The sequence below is a fragment of the Manacus vitellinus genome, unplaced genomic scaffold (genome assembly GCF_001715985.3).
Source record: "Manacus vitellinus isolate BGI_N305 unplaced genomic scaffold, ASM171598v3 scaffold_28_pilon, whole genome shotgun sequence".
Classification (NCBI taxonomy): domain Eukaryota; kingdom Metazoa; phylum Chordata; class Aves; order Passeriformes; family Pipridae; genus Manacus; species Manacus vitellinus.
Genome location: NW_021940122.1, coordinates 5,457,084 through 5,477,283, shown reverse-complemented (window position 1 = coordinate 5,477,283; position 20,200 = coordinate 5,457,084). Strand labels below are relative to the sequence as shown.

Genomic DNA, 20,200 nt, shown 5'->3' with positions numbered 1-20,200 from the left:
GCACTGTGTGTGTATTGGCAGAGGGCAGTTTCTTGTGATACTTTCGTAACATCTCGTTCTGGTTCATGGTTAGTGTTTTGGTGCAACCATATTAGACACAGGTCCGTTTAAATTCTTCTCAGGCTTTTTACATGTGGCTGTGTGTGCTGAAATTGTGATGCTTTCGGAGCATATGGTGAGCTTGAGATAGAGCTGACCTACCAAGGGTGTATTTCATCAAACAGTGATGCAGAAGTCTAAACAGATAGTTGGGATTGGTGCAGTCATTTTAGAATCCCATTTACGTGGGCCACAAGAGCTGTCAGATATTCTGATATTCTCTTTCTGGACTTTGTATTTTTGCTGGGCAGCAAAGCTCTGGCCCGGCAAATTCAATGGAAAATTTTCTAGTGGGCTTTGGAGAGATGTGCTCACTGAAAGGGCTACATTCAAACCTGTTGGACAAATGGATATTTTTCCCCAAATGGCAAAGGGATGATCTTGCAGAAGTTTTCCATTAGCAAATTTCAGATAGTCAAAAGGTTCTCTTTTTTTTTTTAACCAGAAGATATTCCTCCATATGAAAAGTCTTTTCTTTTGAGAAAAAAAAAAAAGACCAGATCCTTAACTAATTTAGAAACTGAAATTTCCATTTAAAAAGTATTTCAAAAGCCAATTTTCAAGCAGATGCAGATCCATTCTTTCTCAAATCCAAAGATTGTGGCACATATTCGTCTCCAGTTGCAGTTGTCTTCCCAGCCTCTCTGTCCTACACCTCCCCCAGGAGAGAGCATGTGAGAGACCAGACCTGTTTCTTAATCCCAGCAAAACTGTGTGTGCTGCAGCTGGTCCCCAAAGACTGCTGTACCATATAAACTGACTATGCACAAAATATGCTGATATACTGTGTATTTTTCTTAATATAGTATTTCCTTTAATATCCTCTCACACCCTCCTCTTTCTTCCATGCTTTTCTCCAAGGGCTCATGAGCCTTTTTAATTTTAGGTTTTCATTTTGTTTTGGTAGATTATGTTTTGTTTATTGCTTTCTGTCCCTCTGAGGTTCCCGTACAAGACTTAGCTTCATGTGGCTTTTATTTGAAGAAAGTCCAAGCTTACCTCTCTCCTAACCTCACTGGGTTTTCTTTTTTTGTGTGTTTTGGATTTTTGTTTCATCGGTTTTGTTCTGTTTGTGTTTTTTGTAGCCAGGAATCCCTTGGGCTTCTAACCTGCATTTTGACATGAGACAATGGTCTGTCATCTCTGGTGCGCTTCTAGAGACGGGGAAGAATAGGGATGGTTGTGCAACGGTTGTTTAATTAAAAGTGGAATGTGTATATTCAGAGGCAGGTATATCATTTGTGCACATATATATGTGTGAGCATTGTGTATGTGTCTTGCTGATAATTGCTTTGAGCCTCTTTCTTGCTTTCCTGAGCTGACATTCACTGTTCACTGTTTGCTACGGGGGAAAGAAAAAGCAGGGAGCACACAGAAATGTCACAGCTGAGAGGGTTTCTGTAATCCTCCAACATATGTTCAACATTAAAGCTCCTTCAGCAAGTCTGATGTGCTCACAGTCATCATGGGACCAGCAGTTAAAGCGCCCCAGTGCTGCCAGGAAAACGTTATCCTGGCCCTAATTGAGAGCGACTTAACTAATGTTTCATTTCCTAATTAGTCCTTGTCAGCCGCTGGAAGGCCGCGGATGCTGCTGGTGGCACGGGGCCCATCGCTGCTGTAATTGAAGTTGTTCTGACAGTCTAGGGCTTTGGGGTGATCCATAAAGTAGGGCTGATGGTTCGGGACCAAACTGGGTGGAATAGGAGAGAGGGTCAAGCATCAGCTGAGACACACTGTGAGCATGCTCTGCCAAACCTGAATGGTCGTGAATCAACTCTGAAATGACAGAGATGACAGAGTAACAGTGAGGGAATGAGGACATCACTCTATACTGTGCTCAGTGGGAGCGCAGCTGGCTGGAGAGAGCTAGCTAAAGGGAGCTGCTGGGGCCAAATGGAGGTGAGGAGAAGATCCTTTCCTGGAGAGGAGCTAATGGACAAGGATAGGCCAACCACAAGGAATGCTGTGCTCATCTTCAGAGCACAGGACAAGTGTTTTGCCATGAACTTGAATCTCAGAGCAGCGAAGAACTGTGTCTTCCTTAAGAGGTTTTTGCCTCTTCTTCATCATTGTTGTTCTTTGGCATGAGTTTGGTGGAATGTACTCTGCCTCCTTCACTTCTGAGCGCCATGGCTGAGCTCTTGCCTTCCTTCCCACCACTGTCTATCCTCCGTCTCAGCTGGGACAGGGCATCCACATGGCTTTAATGTTGATGTGCCAGCAATAGAACCAACACACAAGACAGGAGCACCCTCCTGCCATGCTGGCGCTGTGTCACATCAGCCTGGGACAGGGTGTTTGGCTAGTGATTGGAAAACAACTTCTAGAACCCCCTTCCAGGTGGAGATAGGACAGAATGAGGATCTGAGCTTGAGATCAAATTTTAACTAGAAAGAAATTATTTGTGGTTGCTCAGCAGAGGGATTGTTGTGCCTTCACAGAAATAGTTTGCCAAAACCCTTGGTAAACAGTGGGCTGGGATGCATCTGGTGGAGGAACCTGGCTCATCACACAAATCCCAAGGGTAGTGAAGTGGGCATCTGAGCACCCTGGACTTGGTAGACACAGCTGGCAGGCACTCACAGGACAAGTGGGCAACAGGAAGTCTGCAAGAGGAAGAAACAGGCAGTGTCAGCTTTGAGGCTCACAGACAATGCATGTTCACTTGCTGGCCTTCTCCAGCCAGCCAGCCCCATCTGTTCCCCTCCAGCTCTGGGAAATGGGGTGGATGGGATAAAAGCTTCTCCACAGTGCAACTGTGCTGACTGCTGGGCCTCGGGTCCCGTGGTAGTGCTGGCTGCATGCTGGGCTGTTGCAGTTCTGTGCCTCAAGAAATCATGACCCTCACAGTGGGGGTCGGCAGCTCACAGAGAAGAGGTACATGTGAAGTTTAGCAGGCAGTGGTAACAGGGATACAATGATTCCCTTAAACCAGGATAAATCTCTGCCTCTCCTTGCTGACAGTGGTGACACTTTCTTTGCTCTAGGGCTCTAAGTCTCTACCCAAAGCCTTTTAAGGAAGGGCAAGCTATAGAAAACACTACATTCTCCAAGGATACCTGCCTTCTGTGGGTTGAAAGTGGAAGGTGACTGGGACTACCTCTGTCTGGGAGGTGATATCAGGGAAACAACCCCAGCAGGTCCAGCATACATAACTTGGCATACAAAGATTCATACAAAGAATGAGGCACTGCACAATCCACTGGGTCAACTAATACAGTGTGCTGCTGTAGCTACCATGTAGGGCCCCTCACTGTCCCCAGCCCGTGGTGGGATGGCTACCTGGCTACTCCAGATCACACAGGCCCTTCCTGTATTGCACAGGTGTCAGGACAAATCTCGGGGTGTATGTGCAAGTACCATGGTGATTAAGTAAAACTCAACAAACCCGAATAGACTCCCTCCTTAATTAATATATTCAGTGATCCATGCTGTGAATGGACAAGAAAGCATGGACTTGTAGCACAGCATCAGCTGAAAGGAGAGGGCTGGCACTTGGCACCAGATGGTGTAATGACATGGTAGGAGAAGAGGAATTGAAGTGTGCTTGTCTATACTCAATATACACATCTTAGAATCATAGAACAGTTTGGGTTGGAAGGGATCCTTTAAGATCTTCTAGTTTAACACATCTGGCAATGAGCAGGGAATGCAATAAGAATCTTTTTCCAGAGACTCTCCTGTTTCCTACCAAGAACCCCACAAAGGAAAAAATGGGCTTTAGGTTACATGTGAAGCCCCACTGTGTATGTAATTTCCATAGCAAGCCACTCACATCATATAGCTCACTCCTGGCGCCTGCCCAGGTGATTTCTTCTTTCGTACTGATGAAGTTGCTCGACCTTGGTGCCCTCTGTGAAGCTGTGAACTTGAAGGCAGCATAATAAATTTCCACCTCATCCCAGGTGCCTGTCAGCCTGAAGCTCCCGCAGTAAGGTGAAGGGGGAAAGAGGGGGATCATGTCTCTTTACCAAAGCAGGCTGGCTCTCTAATGCCCCATTAGCATACCACACACAAGCATTCAGCTTTTAATTAGTTACGTGGTGTGATAATTAAGTAATATTTCTCCACAATTTTCCTCTTGTGTGGAGCAGAGGGGAGGGGGATGGTGCCTGTTGGGGATGGGGGTTAAGGTTGTTTTAACGTTGTAAGTAATTGCGACCCCAAGGAGAAGCAGAAGCAAAATGCAAGCACTCCCTTTGAGAGGAAGCCCCAAGCTGGGCTCTCTCATGTCTCCCCTCCCATTCCCCCTGGCATGGGCTTACCCTCCTTCAGTCAGCAAAGTGCTCAGTGGGTAATAACACATCCTCTGGAGCATCCTTCTCTCCATCTCAATGTATGCAGCTTCAGATCCTGGTGGGCTGATGAAGAGCTACCCTCCTGCCTGGATTCGAAGCTGTTTGTATGTGGGGGACTGTTAGGGAGAGGCTGAAGAAGAAAGCTCTGGATGGGGGAGAATTGCAGGCCTTTCCAGAGCTGGGGAGCTGTATGCAATGCAAAGGTGAAATAATCGAAAAGGTGTTTCACGGTGACATGGCAGAAAAATGTGTTGGGAGGCCAGAGCTAGGAGAGGGGAAGCTCTGCACAATGAAGTTTGTGTCAGATTTGGCGCTGCAACATGTGTGGTAACGAGAAACAGCTTTCCTACCATCAGGAACAGTGAAGGCCAGTGCCTCGCTGCAGCAGGGCAAATGTGACCTCCTCAGCTGGGAATCTCTTACCGGAGAGCAGAACAGGTATAATTGATCCATGCAAAGCAGTGGCAGAAATAAAATAAAGCCTATTACCAAAGCAGGCTGTTGTTTCAGCAGTGTGCATGCCATTGGGCTGCTTATGACAGGGAAACAGATGGTAATTCTGCGAGCCCTGCACATCCTGGCACACATGTAGATTCAAAGAGTTACTGCATCAGGGAAGAGGCAGATGCAAGTTTGTTGGGATATGAAATAACATACAATTTCCTAATGAATTCAACAGCTATACCATCCCTCATTCAGGTCAGAATTATCTCCATTAAACATATCCCCACTTCCCAATAGGAAACTCAAATGAAAATGAACCCTAAAATATGGTGGGTTTATCTATTCTTAAGCTGTGTAGAAGCAAAGATTGAGATACATCTTTGAAATAAGCTCCAGAAAAACCTTTGGAAAATTATCCATCAGTCTTCAGATCAACAAGGCAAAATAAATCTCTTCTAGGCCTATTAGGAGATCACTACCAAAACCATGCCCTAGCGCTTTCATCTGCTAAGGTGAGTTGCAGTGCATGAATTTGCTTGCTCGCCCTGGCACATCAGGCACTCCTGCCTTATCGGAGAGGGAGGGATTTATGTCCTCAGAGTGTCAAACTCAGGGGATGCTGAGGCACAGGTACATTTTGTCCCTGTAGTAAACTTTTGGTGGACAGTATGTGCTCTTTCACTGAGTATTGCTAAACTTCTTGTTTTCATTCCAGTCTGTTCCTAACCAGGTGAGGGGACATCTTCTCCAGGGTAGCTTGATATGGGAATATGATGTTTGTTGAAAGTGACACTATTTGGACAGCTGTGTCTTTGCTGCCATGGGAGAAACTGTCTGTGGCCAAAAGCTGTTCCAGAGGGCTCTTCTCCATGCCATGGAGAGAGGCTTTCTAGGAGGCAGTTTAACAAAGGTTGATTGAAAAAATGAAGCGTCGCATCTCCTGTCACTGGCTTGTACTGTGTACAAGAGGGCAGGGGACACTGAGTATCCATGGAACCCTACACAGGTGGGCATGGGAGCTGAACAAAATGTTGCAGAGCCTTTACGTGCCACTGAGCTTAGGTTGTTGTGGTGGTGGCTCACTTTCCTGTTGTTGGGCAACTCTGAGGGTGAGACCAGTTCTTTGCATCCTTCCTGCTCTCCTGGACCTCCCTTCCATCTGGGCCAGTACCTCCCTCTGCCCCACTCTCCTAGCCCTGGATATATTTTATCCCAAGACTGTCATTCCTGCCCAAATGTGTTATGATACATGAAAGCATCCAGTGGAAGAATCATCTGCAATTATCAGAATACTTTCTTCCATTGACGATGCTCAGCTTGGAATTTGGAGTACAAGACATAAAAGACCAATAGAATAGAGCTTGATTGATAGCTGGCATGATTGCAAAACTACAGTACCTGCATCCAGCCAGCTACAAATTGTACCACGGTGCCTATCAGCCAGCTTCTCTTGAAACATTTGATTAGAGCTTCTTTCAGCCACCCTTGGCCCTCCCCAGCTGCTAGGGAAAGGGCTTTTGAGGGAAAAAACCTTACGTGATTTGAGCTGAAATCATGTCCTAAATATTTGAAGTGACATGGATTGAACACCCACTTTTTTTTTTTTTTTTTTTTTTGTAGTCCTGAAACTGGCTACTAGAACTGCTTTGCAAAATGATTGGGTGTTCAATAGCCAAGGCATAAAAATTGCTTACCCAAAATAAAAGGACAGAAATGCCAAAAGATTATTTTGGAAGAGGATTTTTTTCTCTTTTTTTTTGTGGTTTTCATCTGATCAGTGGCATTGGCATTTGAGCAAATCCTTGATTTTTGTTGTATCCCCCATTCTGGCATCCCTGGGGAAGAAGGCAGCTGGTTTCCTCACTGAGTTGGAACCTGGCTGCTCTCACGTCCCATTGGGAAGCACTGTAGTGATGTCACAGAGGCACTTGTGAGCTCAGACGCAGCCCTCGTTCTCTTGGGAATCATTCCACACTCACGAGGCAACGCTAGAATCTTCACATGGCACATCACTGTGACATACAGATGCAGCAGCTTGTTCCTTCCATGGTGAGACTTCCTTGGAGACTGTCTTCACTGGGCTTTCAGGCATGCTGTAGCGGGCCAGTGAGTGTTGCCCCATCCCCCAGAGGAGGTCATTAGTAGAATAGGGAGTTGAACTCCATACAGGTTTCTGCATCCTGTTCTTCCCTCTCACTGCTACAGAGAGAGCTCTGGGCTGAGGAGCATCCAACCCATGTGAATGTGAGTCACGTTTTGCTAAGCTGTGCACCTATGTGAGCGTACTACCAAGTTTAAATGACAATGGGCAGAGACCTCCCACGCAGAGCTGTCAGGGTAGCGATTATTTATTTATTTATTCTCTTTTTGATAATTTAGTTTAAATCAATGTGACACACACTAGTATGTTTTCCAGTATAAATCAACACCAAAATATAGTTCTGTCCTTGTTATGTGTACAGGCTGGCATATCCGTCTGCTTGGCAGAGAGGGCTCCAGGGGCCTGACAATGAAACTTCCCTGGGGGAAGACACTTTTGCATTCACTTCCCAAATTGTCTATTGCCTCTGCAAGCACTTTTTCTTTTACTAATGAGAATAATAAGCTTTCATGTAGAGACACTTGCAACATGTGTTTACTGCTGTGAAAGAATTTAGATAGAGGCTTAAAGAAAAGCAAAATAGGGTATTGTCTAGGATATCTCCTTGAGAACAATGTCAGTTTAAGTAAGGGAACTCAGGATTGTTGAGTATACTTGAACTTGGTTGTGGGGTTCTTTTGATGGAAGCAGAAATGAAATAAAACCACTTAGCAGCTTTGAATCAAAATGCTGGCTACATTTGGCAGAAATCTGTGAATCGAATTATTCTGGTATGTGGAGCTATTAAGCAAAACCTGAATACATTTCTCAGTGCTTGAGAATTTGAATGGGAAAGGAAGTAAATACCACTCCACTTCGATGGAACAGAACTGCAGAGGAGGGGAAGGATTTTCACAAGCTGACTCAAAAGGCCAGTGTCCAGCTTGAAGCTTCCAATTCTTTTTCTGTTTCCTACTTTTCACAACACTCATGAGTTTCCATATCAAGACCCCAAACCAATGACATTTCAGCATGACACTCATGCCATATGAGCGGAATGCACAAGGACTTAGAAGGGGAGAATGATGGGTCTGCCTTTTTCCTTGCAGAACCCTTTTGCAACCCTCAATGGAGCTCTTCCAAATGGAAAGATACAGGTCAAGAAAGGGCTTGCTGGCTGGTTTTCTCATGGAAAATAGGGCAAATAACTGCCACCCACCCACATCAGTGTGGAGCAGGTGAAAGGAAAACTAGGCTTTAACAACCAGCAGCTTTAACTGCAGCTTTGTCAAGGAGACCTGTCCTCTAAGATCTTTGGGGGATAATGCAATAGGCACAGCAGTGGGGGGAGAAGAAACAAACCCTACAGAATTTGGGCTGTGGCCTCTTGCCCTCATGTCCTCAGAAAATGGCTTGTTCAGCACAGCTCACAAGCCTATTTTGCCTTCCAGGCACCTCAACACCAGGAAGATGCAGACGAATCATAGAGAATCTGGAGAAGCACAGCTAGCATGATTAAAGGGCTGAAGGATTGACTTATTAGGGAAGAAGATTAAAGGAGCTAAATATGGCGAGGTTGGCTAAGTGGCAACTTAAGACGGGACAAGAATGATAACAATCTACCAGCTTTTGAAGGAAGGGAACAGCTAGGAGAGAGGTAGAAGAGGAATTGACAAATCTGGTTCAAGGGGTGAACAGTAAGTGACTGAGCATGTGATAATTGAGGTCGAATAACACACAAACAAAAAAATCCCAATCAAAATCCTAGATAGCTGATGGGTATCTAAAAGGAAATAGACACTGAACTGTGAGTTGCATTTAAATAGATGTGTACTGTAAGAGCTGAACCCCATGCTCGACTAGTCTTCTATGTCTTGGCTGTAGTCCACCAACACTACAGTCCTTTCTAGCTCTGTCAGTAATTGCTCCTCCTCAGATCAGGGCTGCTAACACATACAAGCATTAGAGTGAGAAGTCTGTCCTGGGCACTTCACATCCATCCTCACCGAGGTCAGTTCTATTAGGAGTAGAAAACAGGGGCTGAGCTGATGATGTGGGGTGGGGAGGCTGCTCAAGAGCATCTCACAGTTCCCTTCCTGTCTCATTGTGGGGATCTGAGGTACTTAAATGTGCCATTAGCTTTGTAACTTTATCTTGCCAGTAGGATCAGGAATCAGATTAAAGATTTCACCTCCTCCTCATTTCCTTCCTGCTAGTTGCATAGCCATTGCACAGAGCATGTGCTGAGCTGCCAGAAATTCTGCCTGTTGAGAAACTTACTATAAAGACAGCGTGAAATGGAGGTGTCAGAAAGCTTCGTGCTGCTAATTAAGCTGGTGTGCACGGAAACATAACTGTTGTCAGTGTTTAATTCTGTATCGTGCCTTAAAGCTCTGTTGATGCAGCTCTCTCTGCCTGCCCTGCAGCCTCCCAGATCTCCTCACCCAGCACTTCTCTTGACAGCTCTGCCTGCGCCCTTGCCACCCACTGCTGCTGCATTTCATCCTCCTGTGCAGATGAGCTTCCCCAAAAAATCCCCTAGCACATCATCAGGGTGCTCTGCCCCCCTCTTGCTTAACAAAGTTTCCAAATGTCCCACAATGATATTTCCCCGTCTGTCCTTGCAAGGGTGACAAGCTGTCTCTTGGATGGGTCTGCTGCTGGTAAACCTGAGGTGGATCCATGGAGAAACTGAATATATACGTTTTGGAAGAGTGCCACAGAGTTGGGGCTTGGCAGGGAAACGCCTGGGCTAGACTGTGTTCCAAAACAAGGTCCCTCAGGCACACTTTTTCACTATTGTCTGTGGAAGTCAGGTGTAAACAGACAGTATAATTTGCAAGAAAGAGGGAGATTGCAGTATTTCTGTCATCAGTAATAAGTGGCACAAGGTCCAGAGAAGGTAGTTTGCTTGGGTTGCCAGTTCTTCTCAGCTCCTGTCTGTGCAGGCAGACTCGCTGGAAAAGGATGATGCTGTGACTCCTTCCTGTGCTGTGGAGATGGTGCTTCTTCAGCCCCATCTCTGCTCTGTTCATCTTTCCTCACTGTGGTGCAAAGCATGCAGGTTTAGTGCTGATCCAGCACTAGCTATGTTGCAGAGGGCAGTGCTGGCTTGTCTCTGGGTGTACTCTGTAGGTCTACATAGTCAACCCTTCATAAGGTATAGATTTACTAGAATGAGAAAGGTTATAAGGGGAACTTCCTACAACATAACCAGCCCATGTTATATGTGCTTCCTCGTTGCATGGTGCAGTACAGTCCTTCCATTGAGGACAGGGCTTGGGCCACCTCTTGACACACAGGCAGAAATAACCAGTATTGCCTGTAATCCCCTGTCACTATAGATTATCTGTACAAGCAACAGAGGATGCTTGAGAAGTCGAGGCAGGCAGGATGTAGTGCCAGCAGAATACAATACAGGAATGTGTTCCCATACAATAAGTTCTGCACGATTTGAAGCCAGCCCCCCCCCTCCATGTGACCAAGTATACTTACTGCCTGCACCCTCCTCCCTCTGCCTCTCCCCTCTTGCACAGAGGCTGTTTTGCAGAAAACACCATGGGGAAAGCAGCTTTTACTAAATGTTTTATAACGTGCCAGGGAACCTTTATCAAACATTTAATCCCAAACCTGGCTTTGAAGCAGGGAGGCATACAATTCCGTAATTAATTTTTTTTTTACCTTCTTTTGCTAATCGCTGATAAAAAGCTTAATTCTATTAACAACTCGACTTGACAAATTGCACCGTTCAACGGAAGCGTTTAGAAATTAATTACGCATTTTATTGCATTAGATCGGATAAACAGGGGAGGGCCGGCTGAGCAGGAGAGGAGCATCAGCGCAGGGCCCGCCGTTGGGATGGTGGCCATTTTTTTCCCCAGCTCCCAGTGAGTGGTTAACATGGCTACAGAATTGCTGACGGGACTGTTTTTCTGTTTGTTTGTTCTCGTCTCTTTGCTGATTGCAAAAGTTCCACGTAGGAGAGTTTATTTTTGTAAAGGTGAATTGCAGAGCTATGGTGAAAATTCAGCTAAGCACAAATTTCTGTGCTGAACAGCCTCCAGGGGGGACAGCCAGGCTCAGTGAGTCTGAGGATAATGAGAATATGGGATATTGGAGCATGCTATGAGGTGCAGAACCAGTGAAGTGTTGTGGACCACAAATGGGCAGATTGGGACAAGGGGAAGTCCAGTATGTTGTAGGTACATCTGGCAAAAGAACCTCTGGGTTTTTAATACATGTATGTTCATAGATGTAGATGCATGTGAATTATCAGCATGCCTAGGTACATGCACACACATGCATATGTGTGTAGTTACAAACACGTTCTCAAATTCTCTGGTGTAAAATTCAGAAACTATTCATAGTTTGTTGAAGGTAGTCTAAAAAAATAGGGGAGATAAGAAACCAAAATGGTGTGCGAGTTTTACCTACCATTCTACTGTACATACCTTCCCACAGGGAGATTTAAGGATATTACAATTCAGAGTTGCATTAGTGAGTGTCTGGGTCTGAGATGCAGTTTTCACTCTGGGTCCTGTTTTAAACCTTGTTGACATTTGGAAGAAGATTTGGGTTCAGTCCTGTTAACCTGGAATGCATGGATGGCATTTCTCCTTCCAACTTTGCTGCCTGTTGCTGGGTTGTTTTTTTCTCAACTTTGTTTTTATTTCTTAGAGGCACATAAATAACCTTTCTCCTTGGCTGTAATCCATATAGTTGTGACCCTGATGAGTTTCAGTCTGATTCTGGAAAAGGCAAGGAGAAGAAAATGAACTTCATTTCTCGCTGGTGCCTCGTTTCCCGTTTGTGGGCTGGGTAGACGTGGGTGCCTATAACCAGCCCTGTCAGCTGGCAAGCTTTTTCTCCAAGATGTGTGTGGATCAGGTTGCTTGTGTGCTCTGGAGCAGCTCCTGCTTCCTCCCCACAGGATCTATCTGCAGCGAGAGGACACACACAGTGGGCAGCAAAGCCTATGTGGCAGAACAGAGATGCTTCAGGCCAGGTCGAGCCCTACCTATATTCCCCCAGTGAGTCCAGGCACAACTTCAGGAGAGGGAGGCAGCAGGGATGGCTGCGTCCAGACCATCCAGGAGAAGACCTGCTCCCTTGGGGAGGCAGGGAGTGACCTGCCCACATTGCTGCAGATGCTTGCTGTAAAAAGCAGCTTGCTCCAGCCTGGTTCTTGGCCATTTTTATTCCCCAGCAGCCCGCACTACAGTGGCCTCTGCACTCAAATGCCCTGCTGCTGCCTCCCTCTGTCCTTTACACGTAGTCTGCAGCTGGTGGCCAGAGCTCTGGAGCAGCAGTCACAGGATGCTCTCCTGACATCTATTTTCACAGTGCTTTGAAAAGACAGTAATTGAGGGCTCTCCTGCTCCCCTTGTTGTGGGAAGCAGTGGTGTGGGGAGATGGCCGAGGCACTGGGGAACAGAGGAGTCGTGATTCCTTGGTGCACATCTCTCTTTGGATGGAGAATTTCCTTTACTTTTTAGGCATCGATTCTAATTCTTCAGTTATGGGTAACTTTATACTTCCCTTTTCAGGCTTATTTTTCGCTTTCTAACCTTTATTAGGAGGAACTAATTTGTTTGCATAGTGAGATGTTCAAAACCGGGTAAGAGATGTCAAGAGGAGGAGGGATTTTTTTCTTCTTTTTTTTTTTATCTCTCTCAGAAAATGCAGAATTAAGAATATTCATGCTTTGGAAAAATCATACACTGACTTCATCTTCTCTTATTGCATCTTGAGTCTTCTTGACTGAGGTGCTCTAAACAGCTTTGGCTTGCCAGAGCTCATGACGTCAACACTCCTACACAGGTATTTTTCACAGGCAACAGCTGGAAACCAGAGGAGGGGAACCCAAGAAGGGGCATGGCCAGTTTTAAATAGCACTTATTAGGGAAGGGAGTATGTGGGGAGAGGAGACAAGGGGCTGTGGTGATCAAAGGCAGTCAGAGAGTAATCTAGTTGCGGGAGCATGAGAGAGGCAGAAACAGATATACAGATGGTGCACAGCACCTAAGAAAAGAAACATGGTGAAGGAGTGAAAGAAAAATAAATAAAAGTTAATAGAGCTAAGCAGAAATACTGAGAGGAAAAATATAGTGCTTTTGAAAGAGGGAACAGAATGAACTTAGAGACAGGCAACAGGGACGCTGCAGAGAAAAAAAATATTAACAATAAAAGATAGATCACAGCATGTTAGATGGCAAGAAATAAACAGCAAGTTTATACAATTTCAAGGAAAACTATTGAGTCAAAACGTGTAGAGGGAAAAGGGAGGGAGAGGAAAGAAGGCAAGGTGGGGAAAAAGAAATTCAAAGGCTCCTTTGTAAAGAATAATTAAGTGACTAAGGCATCAGTGCCAAATTACTGTGGTACTCCAGGGGCTGAGACATTCAGCAATGAAACCTGTAGGGACTGCTGGGGAGAGGGGGTGCTGAACTGAGAGGGCCAAGAGACTGGTGGCAGCCTCCCAGCCCTCCCTCCCGGGGGGCTGCACAGCTATGTGCTGCTGGTCTGGGTCCCTGCACAGCCCTGGCAACCCTCATGGCAGGGAGGAGAGGTTTAGGGAAGACGTGCCTGGAAAAAATGGGGAGAGGAGAAATACATCTGCCTCAATAAGCCTTCCATCTGGGGGGTCTCTGCTGCTTTCGAGGCTCTATCTGCCCTTTGTGGGATGCTTCCTCTTGGCTTGCAAAGCCAAGCCCTATGTTTAGAGTGCAAGGCTAGTGTTACACAAGGCAGGAGCTAAGGGGGAATATGCCATTGGTGTCCAGTGAGGCAGGAGGAATTTATTAGTATTTAAAACTAAATCAATGCACTGCCTGAAAAAAATGATCCTTTTTCCCTGAATATTAATGTAAATTTGGCATATGATAATTTAAATTTAATTTAGTTGTATAGGATTCCTTCTTAGCCCTATGCATGAATGGACAAGTAATTTTGCAACATGACTTCATCCAGCCTTTGTGCTTGTAAAGCCGTCAAAATGCATTCAGCCACAGGCCAGGATTTCCCCATCTCCTCTCTCCTCTGGTCCCCTGCTTTCCTTTACTGCCTTTACAGCACTAAGCTTGATGGAGCATGGCAATGACAAATATGAAAACAGTAAGCAAAAGATTTTCACCCTTGCAGAATGAGCCCTAGCAAAACCATCCCTGCATTCCTTGCTCAGGTTCCAGGAGCTATTAATAGAGGTCTGCGAAGGTTTATTAATTATACTATTATACCAGACCTTCTTCAATATGAATAGCGTGCACACTCTGTTCCCATTTCCCCACATTTTTCTGTCATCTGAAAAGGCCTATGTTGGTGCAAAAACCTTTTAAAAGAGAAGGAAGCATAGCCAGGCAGGCACCTTCCAACGTGTCTGTTCCAGCCCCAGTGTAACCAAAAGACCTTTGTCCTGAGAACTGAGCCTATGTTGACGCTGTGGTCATAGCTGGGCAAAACAGGAAAACTTGGTGTCCTCAGGGTGTTGGGCAAATCAGACTTTCTTCTGAATTCTGATCCGTGCCAATTGACAGGTCCCCGGAAAACCCACAGGTGAAACACATCAGTAAGAGTTCATTATTTGCAGGCCTGACACCTTGGAGTGCAGCTGAGCATCTTGGCTTCCGTTAATAGAAGTCAACATGACCTGACAGGACTTTGATCTCCTGCAAATAACACGAGGTTTCGGCAGGCCAGCAGTGGCTGTAGGGCTTTGTGGGCAATTTACAAGGGACTCCTCAGGTTCCTTCACTGAAGAGCTTAGCCTTTAAGAGCATGATCCTGTAAACCTGTGCTTAGGCAACTAGCCCATTGAGTTTAATGGGATTACTTGCGTGAGCAAGGCTTTGTGAGACACAGCCGTAAGGAGTGGTGGAAATGGATGGAGCTGCAACATTACTGTATAGCATGAGGGGGATGCATACAGCCCTGGCAATATATTTATTGCACTCGCATGGATGTGGTTCATGTCACTTGGGAGGGGGTAAAGCCATTTGTGTCGCACGCTCCTGGAGTATGTTGAAGGCTAGATGGAGCAAAAAATGACATGGTCGTGGGGCTGGGATAGATTGGGACTGTTTGGACAGAGAGGATGCGAAGAAGGTAATCACTCTTGTGGAGCTGAGGAAACATGCGTGATGGGTGGAGACGGGGGCATGAGGAAGGGTGGCAGAAAGGCACAGCCACGGAGAATGCCAAGACCATGACGGATGGTCCCTAAGACGGCTGAGGTATCGCCAAAATGGGATGGAGGGAGTTTTGCAATTATTTTGCTCTGATTCAAAATAAAATCTGGACTTGATGTTTGCAATCCTTCTGCCATTCCTCTCTGCAGGCAAGGCAGCTTGGGTGGAGCAAATACTACAAAGAGGAAATTGCTACTATGAGTGTTTCTGTCAAAGGTAAATTTTAAGAGATCTGTTGGATGAGGAAATTTGCATTTTGTGCTGCCAGCTATTGTCCAAGCCATAGGCTTTGATTTTTCCTGGCCCTTAGTTAACTGAGTCAAGTTGGATAAATCACACATTGTTTTACCGAGCAAAATCTTTGAGTGGCCCACTCAAAGTAGGTGCTATCTCAGTCTAACTGTGTTGCTTCCCCAGCCTCTCAGCACATCATGCAGGCCATGAGCTGCACCGGGAAACACTGGTGGTGCTGGTCTGCATTCTGCAGCTCCTCACATAAGCTCAGCCTTGGTTCATACACATGCCTGCACATTTTCCAGTGTTTCCACCGTATATGCGGTTTGTGTTGTACTGATTTTGTTAGCAATGCGGATGTTACAGTCCGGTGGTATGTAGGAGGGAATGGTGGATTTTACAGCTGACTGCAATATTCACAATATGTTTAATGTGTCAGGAAAAGATTGTTTGCTGCCAGAAAATACATCAATAATCCCAAATAACAAATAAGCATGAGAGATGGATATTTCCCTTGCTATCACAAAAATGCTAGCTTTCATTAGACACTTTCATTTTCTCACTACTCATAAGTGGGTTTGGTCAGCAGTACAGCTTCCTCCTGATTTCAATGAGGAAAAAACCCTTAGCAATAGCCCTGCAAGCTATTGCCTCTTAAGGAACCATTTGACGTGAGTTTCAAGTGCCATTTAGCTCCAGGTTTTGCAGAGTTCTGTGATGTCTGTCCAGGAAGCCCAGTAATGTTCTCCAGATGGCATTTTCCAGAGCATAGCATCCACTCCCTGTGGATATAATTTCTGTCTCTGTGGGGTTGGGCAGGGAGAAAGGACAACTTGGCATATCCCCTTCCCCGACAGCAAGCTGCATTCCAGACACGTTCATCCTCCTGTGCTGCACGTGAAGAGGCTGCCCCTGCACTGTCCCTGGTCAGTTTGTCATGCCTAAGGACATCCTACTGTCCCTCCTGCTCTCCCTTCTCTCCATGCTGCTAGTTCTCCACTAGGCTGGGGCTGTGATGTCACCCCACCAAGCTGGTTGGCATTTTGAAGTCTACAGCTTCAAAATGGAAATGCTCCCAGGCCCCACTGCTGCTGGGGATGGAGAGGAAACCATGAGAACCCCACCAGAAACTGGACATTGGTACAGCCAATCTGGGGCTGCCAAATCTTCCTCATCCTTTCCTCCCTTCAGTCAGGGTGGCTGGCAGCCTTCTGGGCAGCCGACCAACGGGGCTGAGGTGTTCTTGGAGCTGGTGGATTGGGGTTCATGCTTCCAGGCTGAAGGTGTGGACCTCGAGGGGATCTCGCAGGAAGCCAGATGCCGTGCTCGTCTGTGTGCTTGCCTCTCTGCCTGAATGCATGCGAGCTCACAGGGTTGGCACATGTGCTCAGGCAGGGGAGGAGAGGAGAAATGGGAGGTGCTGGCTGTATTTCCAGAAGTGTCTGGCATGCGCCGCCTCTTGAGGGCCCCCCTCTGCAATGTGGTGCCCAGCACCTGGTAGGCTTCCCTACAAAAGTCAGGTTAAAGCTGTCTAATGCTGGACGTGCAGCACGAGGGCTGGGAAAAGCAGTCAGTCAACCGGAGAGCACATCTTCCTCCCTAGGAGAGCTAGTGCTTTTTCCTTCCTGCGTATATTGCTGGAGAGAAGCGATCCATGCTGATGAGCAATATGCAGCTCTTGGGATGGATGTGTTTGTCACCTGCCATGTGCAGGCACCCTAGGCTCTCCATGCTGGCGTGCCTGGATTTGTATGTCTACCTTCCCCGGGGAGTAAATCATCTTGGCAGGGCTGACATGTGGGGGGCTGCACCTAGTTGGGAACACACGCGTGGGGCTGTGTAGGGGGTGTGCCACCCTGTCCTCTGCACGTGTTTACCAGCTTGTGAAGTATGCACACATTCCCTGCGTCTAACTACGGGGATTGTTAATCCTGTTTATAGCCAGCAGCAAGATGGGCAGGGAGCCGCTTAACAAGAGCTGACACACGAAAAAAATAAGGCTTTTGTCTCTGTTGTACATTAAACAATTCATGAGGTTTGGAGTTGAATAAGACATTTAATGAACATTGGCCTGTTCGGCCTGCCTGCAGCTGGTCATTTCTCAACCAAGGGCTGGGTGCTTTTAAAGGCAGAAGAAGGAGACGTGAGCTTTGAGTTATAAAATTTTAACAAATAAATGGCATTTCCTACTTATCTAAAATGGAGAAATAGAGGAGAAGGCTAATAGCTGTGTTTCCAAGTATCTGGAACAGAGGCAGGTTTGTCGACATGGTGAAAGCCCATCTAAACTGATGTGAGGATTCTTTGTGAATAGCTTTATTTATTTATCACTGAAACTATTTGTTCAGTGGTACAGCAGCACAGCCAGAATCCCTGCTTGTTTTGCAGCAGGCACCTTGTTAATTCTCTGCTTAGATCTCACACAAGCATGTGGGGTGGAGTAAGGAGAAAGGAACTATTAGGGAACGGAGCAGACCTTGTAAGGTTGGCTAATTGGTAGTCAGAGGAAGGGGAGGCTGCTGAGAAGACTGAGAGACCTTTGCGTTTGGTTACAGGAACGCGTGGTTATGTGCATCAGTGTCATCTTTGTTTTATATTATGCAAGGTCACTTTCCTTCACTCTAGAAGAAGAAACTTAGTGTTTACACACTTTAAATGTTCAGAAATATAACTTTATAGCATCATTCATGTTGCTGTGCTCCTACTTGACCCACTGCACCAGGTTTAATGGTGACAGCTAGAAGCATCAGACTTAGCCTTCACAGCTCTCTCTCTCTCTCTCTCTCTCTCTCTCTCTCTCTGGGGGCATGGAGCAGTAGGAAGCTGGATTCACTCTTGACTCTCTTGTATTTCGACCTTAAGCACCAGCATTGATGCAGTTCATTGGACCCTTCAGCCTTCCTAGTGTCTTACTCTTTGGTTCTTGATAGGTGGCTTTCAGTTCAGATCCCAGTGTGAGTTGTCCTCTCCTGGTCCACCTCTTTACCTGGAGCCCAGCTGTGACCTTTGCCAGCACTTCAGCAGAGAGGCCAAAGGCCAGATGGACCTGTAGGCACCGGGTGCCCCTGCATATGGTCTGCCCAGACTGGAACCCAGAGCTGAGGCAGTTGCAGGGGGATGTGCGCTGCCACTGCCAACGAAGTACCACAGCTTAATTTGCTTTCAGAGGATGTTTCTTTGCTGCTGGCTTAGAGTACAGCTGCTGATTCCCCATACTGTAGGAAGCAAAGAGGTTGCCTTTCCCTCCCTGGTGCACGCAGACCCCCTGTTCCAGTGCTGGGGCACAAGCTGGCAACCCAAAACAGATGGTGCTGCTTTACGCTCAGCCTGCACCATTGCCTGAGGCAGACAGCAGGCGCATGCACTCCCATCAGATAATACAGGAGAGGATATCTCAACATGATGCTTTTGTCCATCCATTCAAAGTGCAGAGCAGCTCAGCCTTGGGACACCAGTCCAACTGGTTCTCGGCAGCACAGTTCTGTTGGAAAGGCACAACTTTGCTTTGAAAATCCTGTTTATAATCCCAGTCCAGCTTTCACTACAGCAGCAGGAGACTTTTGTTTTGGCCTGCTTATAATACTGAGGCATTTTGCTCCAGAACAAAGAATCCTGTTTTAGCAACAATCTCTATTAGTGCATATTAATGTGCTCAGTTTGTGTAATCTATTTTACCATGTAATTTATTTTAACATTTATTTTAACACTTTCTACCCCTACACTAGATTAATAACAATCTCTTCACCTATCAGTGGGAGGCAGCTATTTAGGATGTTTAACCTTATATGCCCCGGCATTTAGTTCTCTCTTTAGATTTGTAGCCTTTCAGCATGACGGTCTTCTTTTTCTTCTTGTACAGCAGCCTGATCCAAACATACAGCTCTATAAATAGCCATTACTACTAATGCATCTAATACGGTATGGAAAATTGATGCGAGTTCAAAAATGTTGTGAAGGAGAAAAATGCAACGTGATATGGAATCCTTAATGGTCTCAGGGATCATAGCATTGGTTTTACACTGCGGTTATCTCCCTCACTTCTGCAGCTCCTCGTGTCCTTTAATCACATGCCCCTCACATCAGAAGGGGGATCAGCACTGTCATGGCCTCAGTGGAGGAACATAGTCCAATGGTACAAAATGCCATTTTCTTTGGCTGTCTCCTGGCTCAGGTTGTTACCGTAGGTCTGTACGAACTTGCCCTTGAGATCTGATCAGGTCATGTCCCAAGATGTTGCTTTTTCTTAGCCTAGTCTTGAACACCAGAATTTACAGATGCAGCTTTAAAATAATCAGCTTTACAGTTGCTTCCTTTCACCAAAGGAATGCCTGCCCTCAAACACAGGGGCGAGAAAGTAGAGCAAGGGATTACATGGGAAGATGATATGCCATGCACAAATATGCATCGACGGCCTCAGGCTTTGACACCAAATTATTATGCTAATGCCATGCACATTGGTACAGTGATTGTTTGGAAAGGCAGTGTCTTTTACGAGTGGGTCAAAACCATATTTGCTTGTTTTCTCATAGGACTCATCCTGTAAAACTAGAGTTATAAACCTACCCTGATCCTTCACTGTTGTGAGATTTGCAGCCCATAAACTTGATTCCCAGAGAGGTGGGAGCTCTTTGAAGCATAACTATGTTGGTCAGTTGGACGCCCTTAGGTCTCATCAATTGGGAACCTGCATCTGAGAAACTGGAGAGGGTGAGCAGAGCCAAGACCCTGGTACTTAAGCTGTGCTGAGTAGCTGCCTCGCCACCGAGTGGCATTTGCTCAGTTGGAAAGAGACTTACCTCGTGTGTCTGGGCTTTGGCCATACATAAGCTGAACCTGATGGCATCAAGAAGTCTTTGTAT

At 46.1% G+C, this 20,200-nt stretch overlaps 1 protein-coding gene across 8 annotated transcripts in view; it reads left to right on the top strand.

The window, feature by feature from the left end:
- Positions 1-20,200, top strand: part of LSAMP (limbic system associated membrane protein) — a 1,000,415-nt gene that overhangs the window by 755,122 nt on the left and 225,093 nt on the right. Inside the window, exon 1 of one of the 8 annotated variants that reach the window (XM_018074664.2) lies at positions 6,839-7,088. The exons of the other annotated variants lie outside the window; for them this stretch is intronic. Coding sequence (XP_017930153.1) covers positions 7,087-7,088 — 2 coding nt within the window. The 5' untranslated portion in view covers positions 6,839-7,086. Of the gene's footprint in view, positions 1-6,838; positions 7,089-20,200 lie in introns of those variants that run through there. 8 annotated transcript variants of the gene reach the window in all.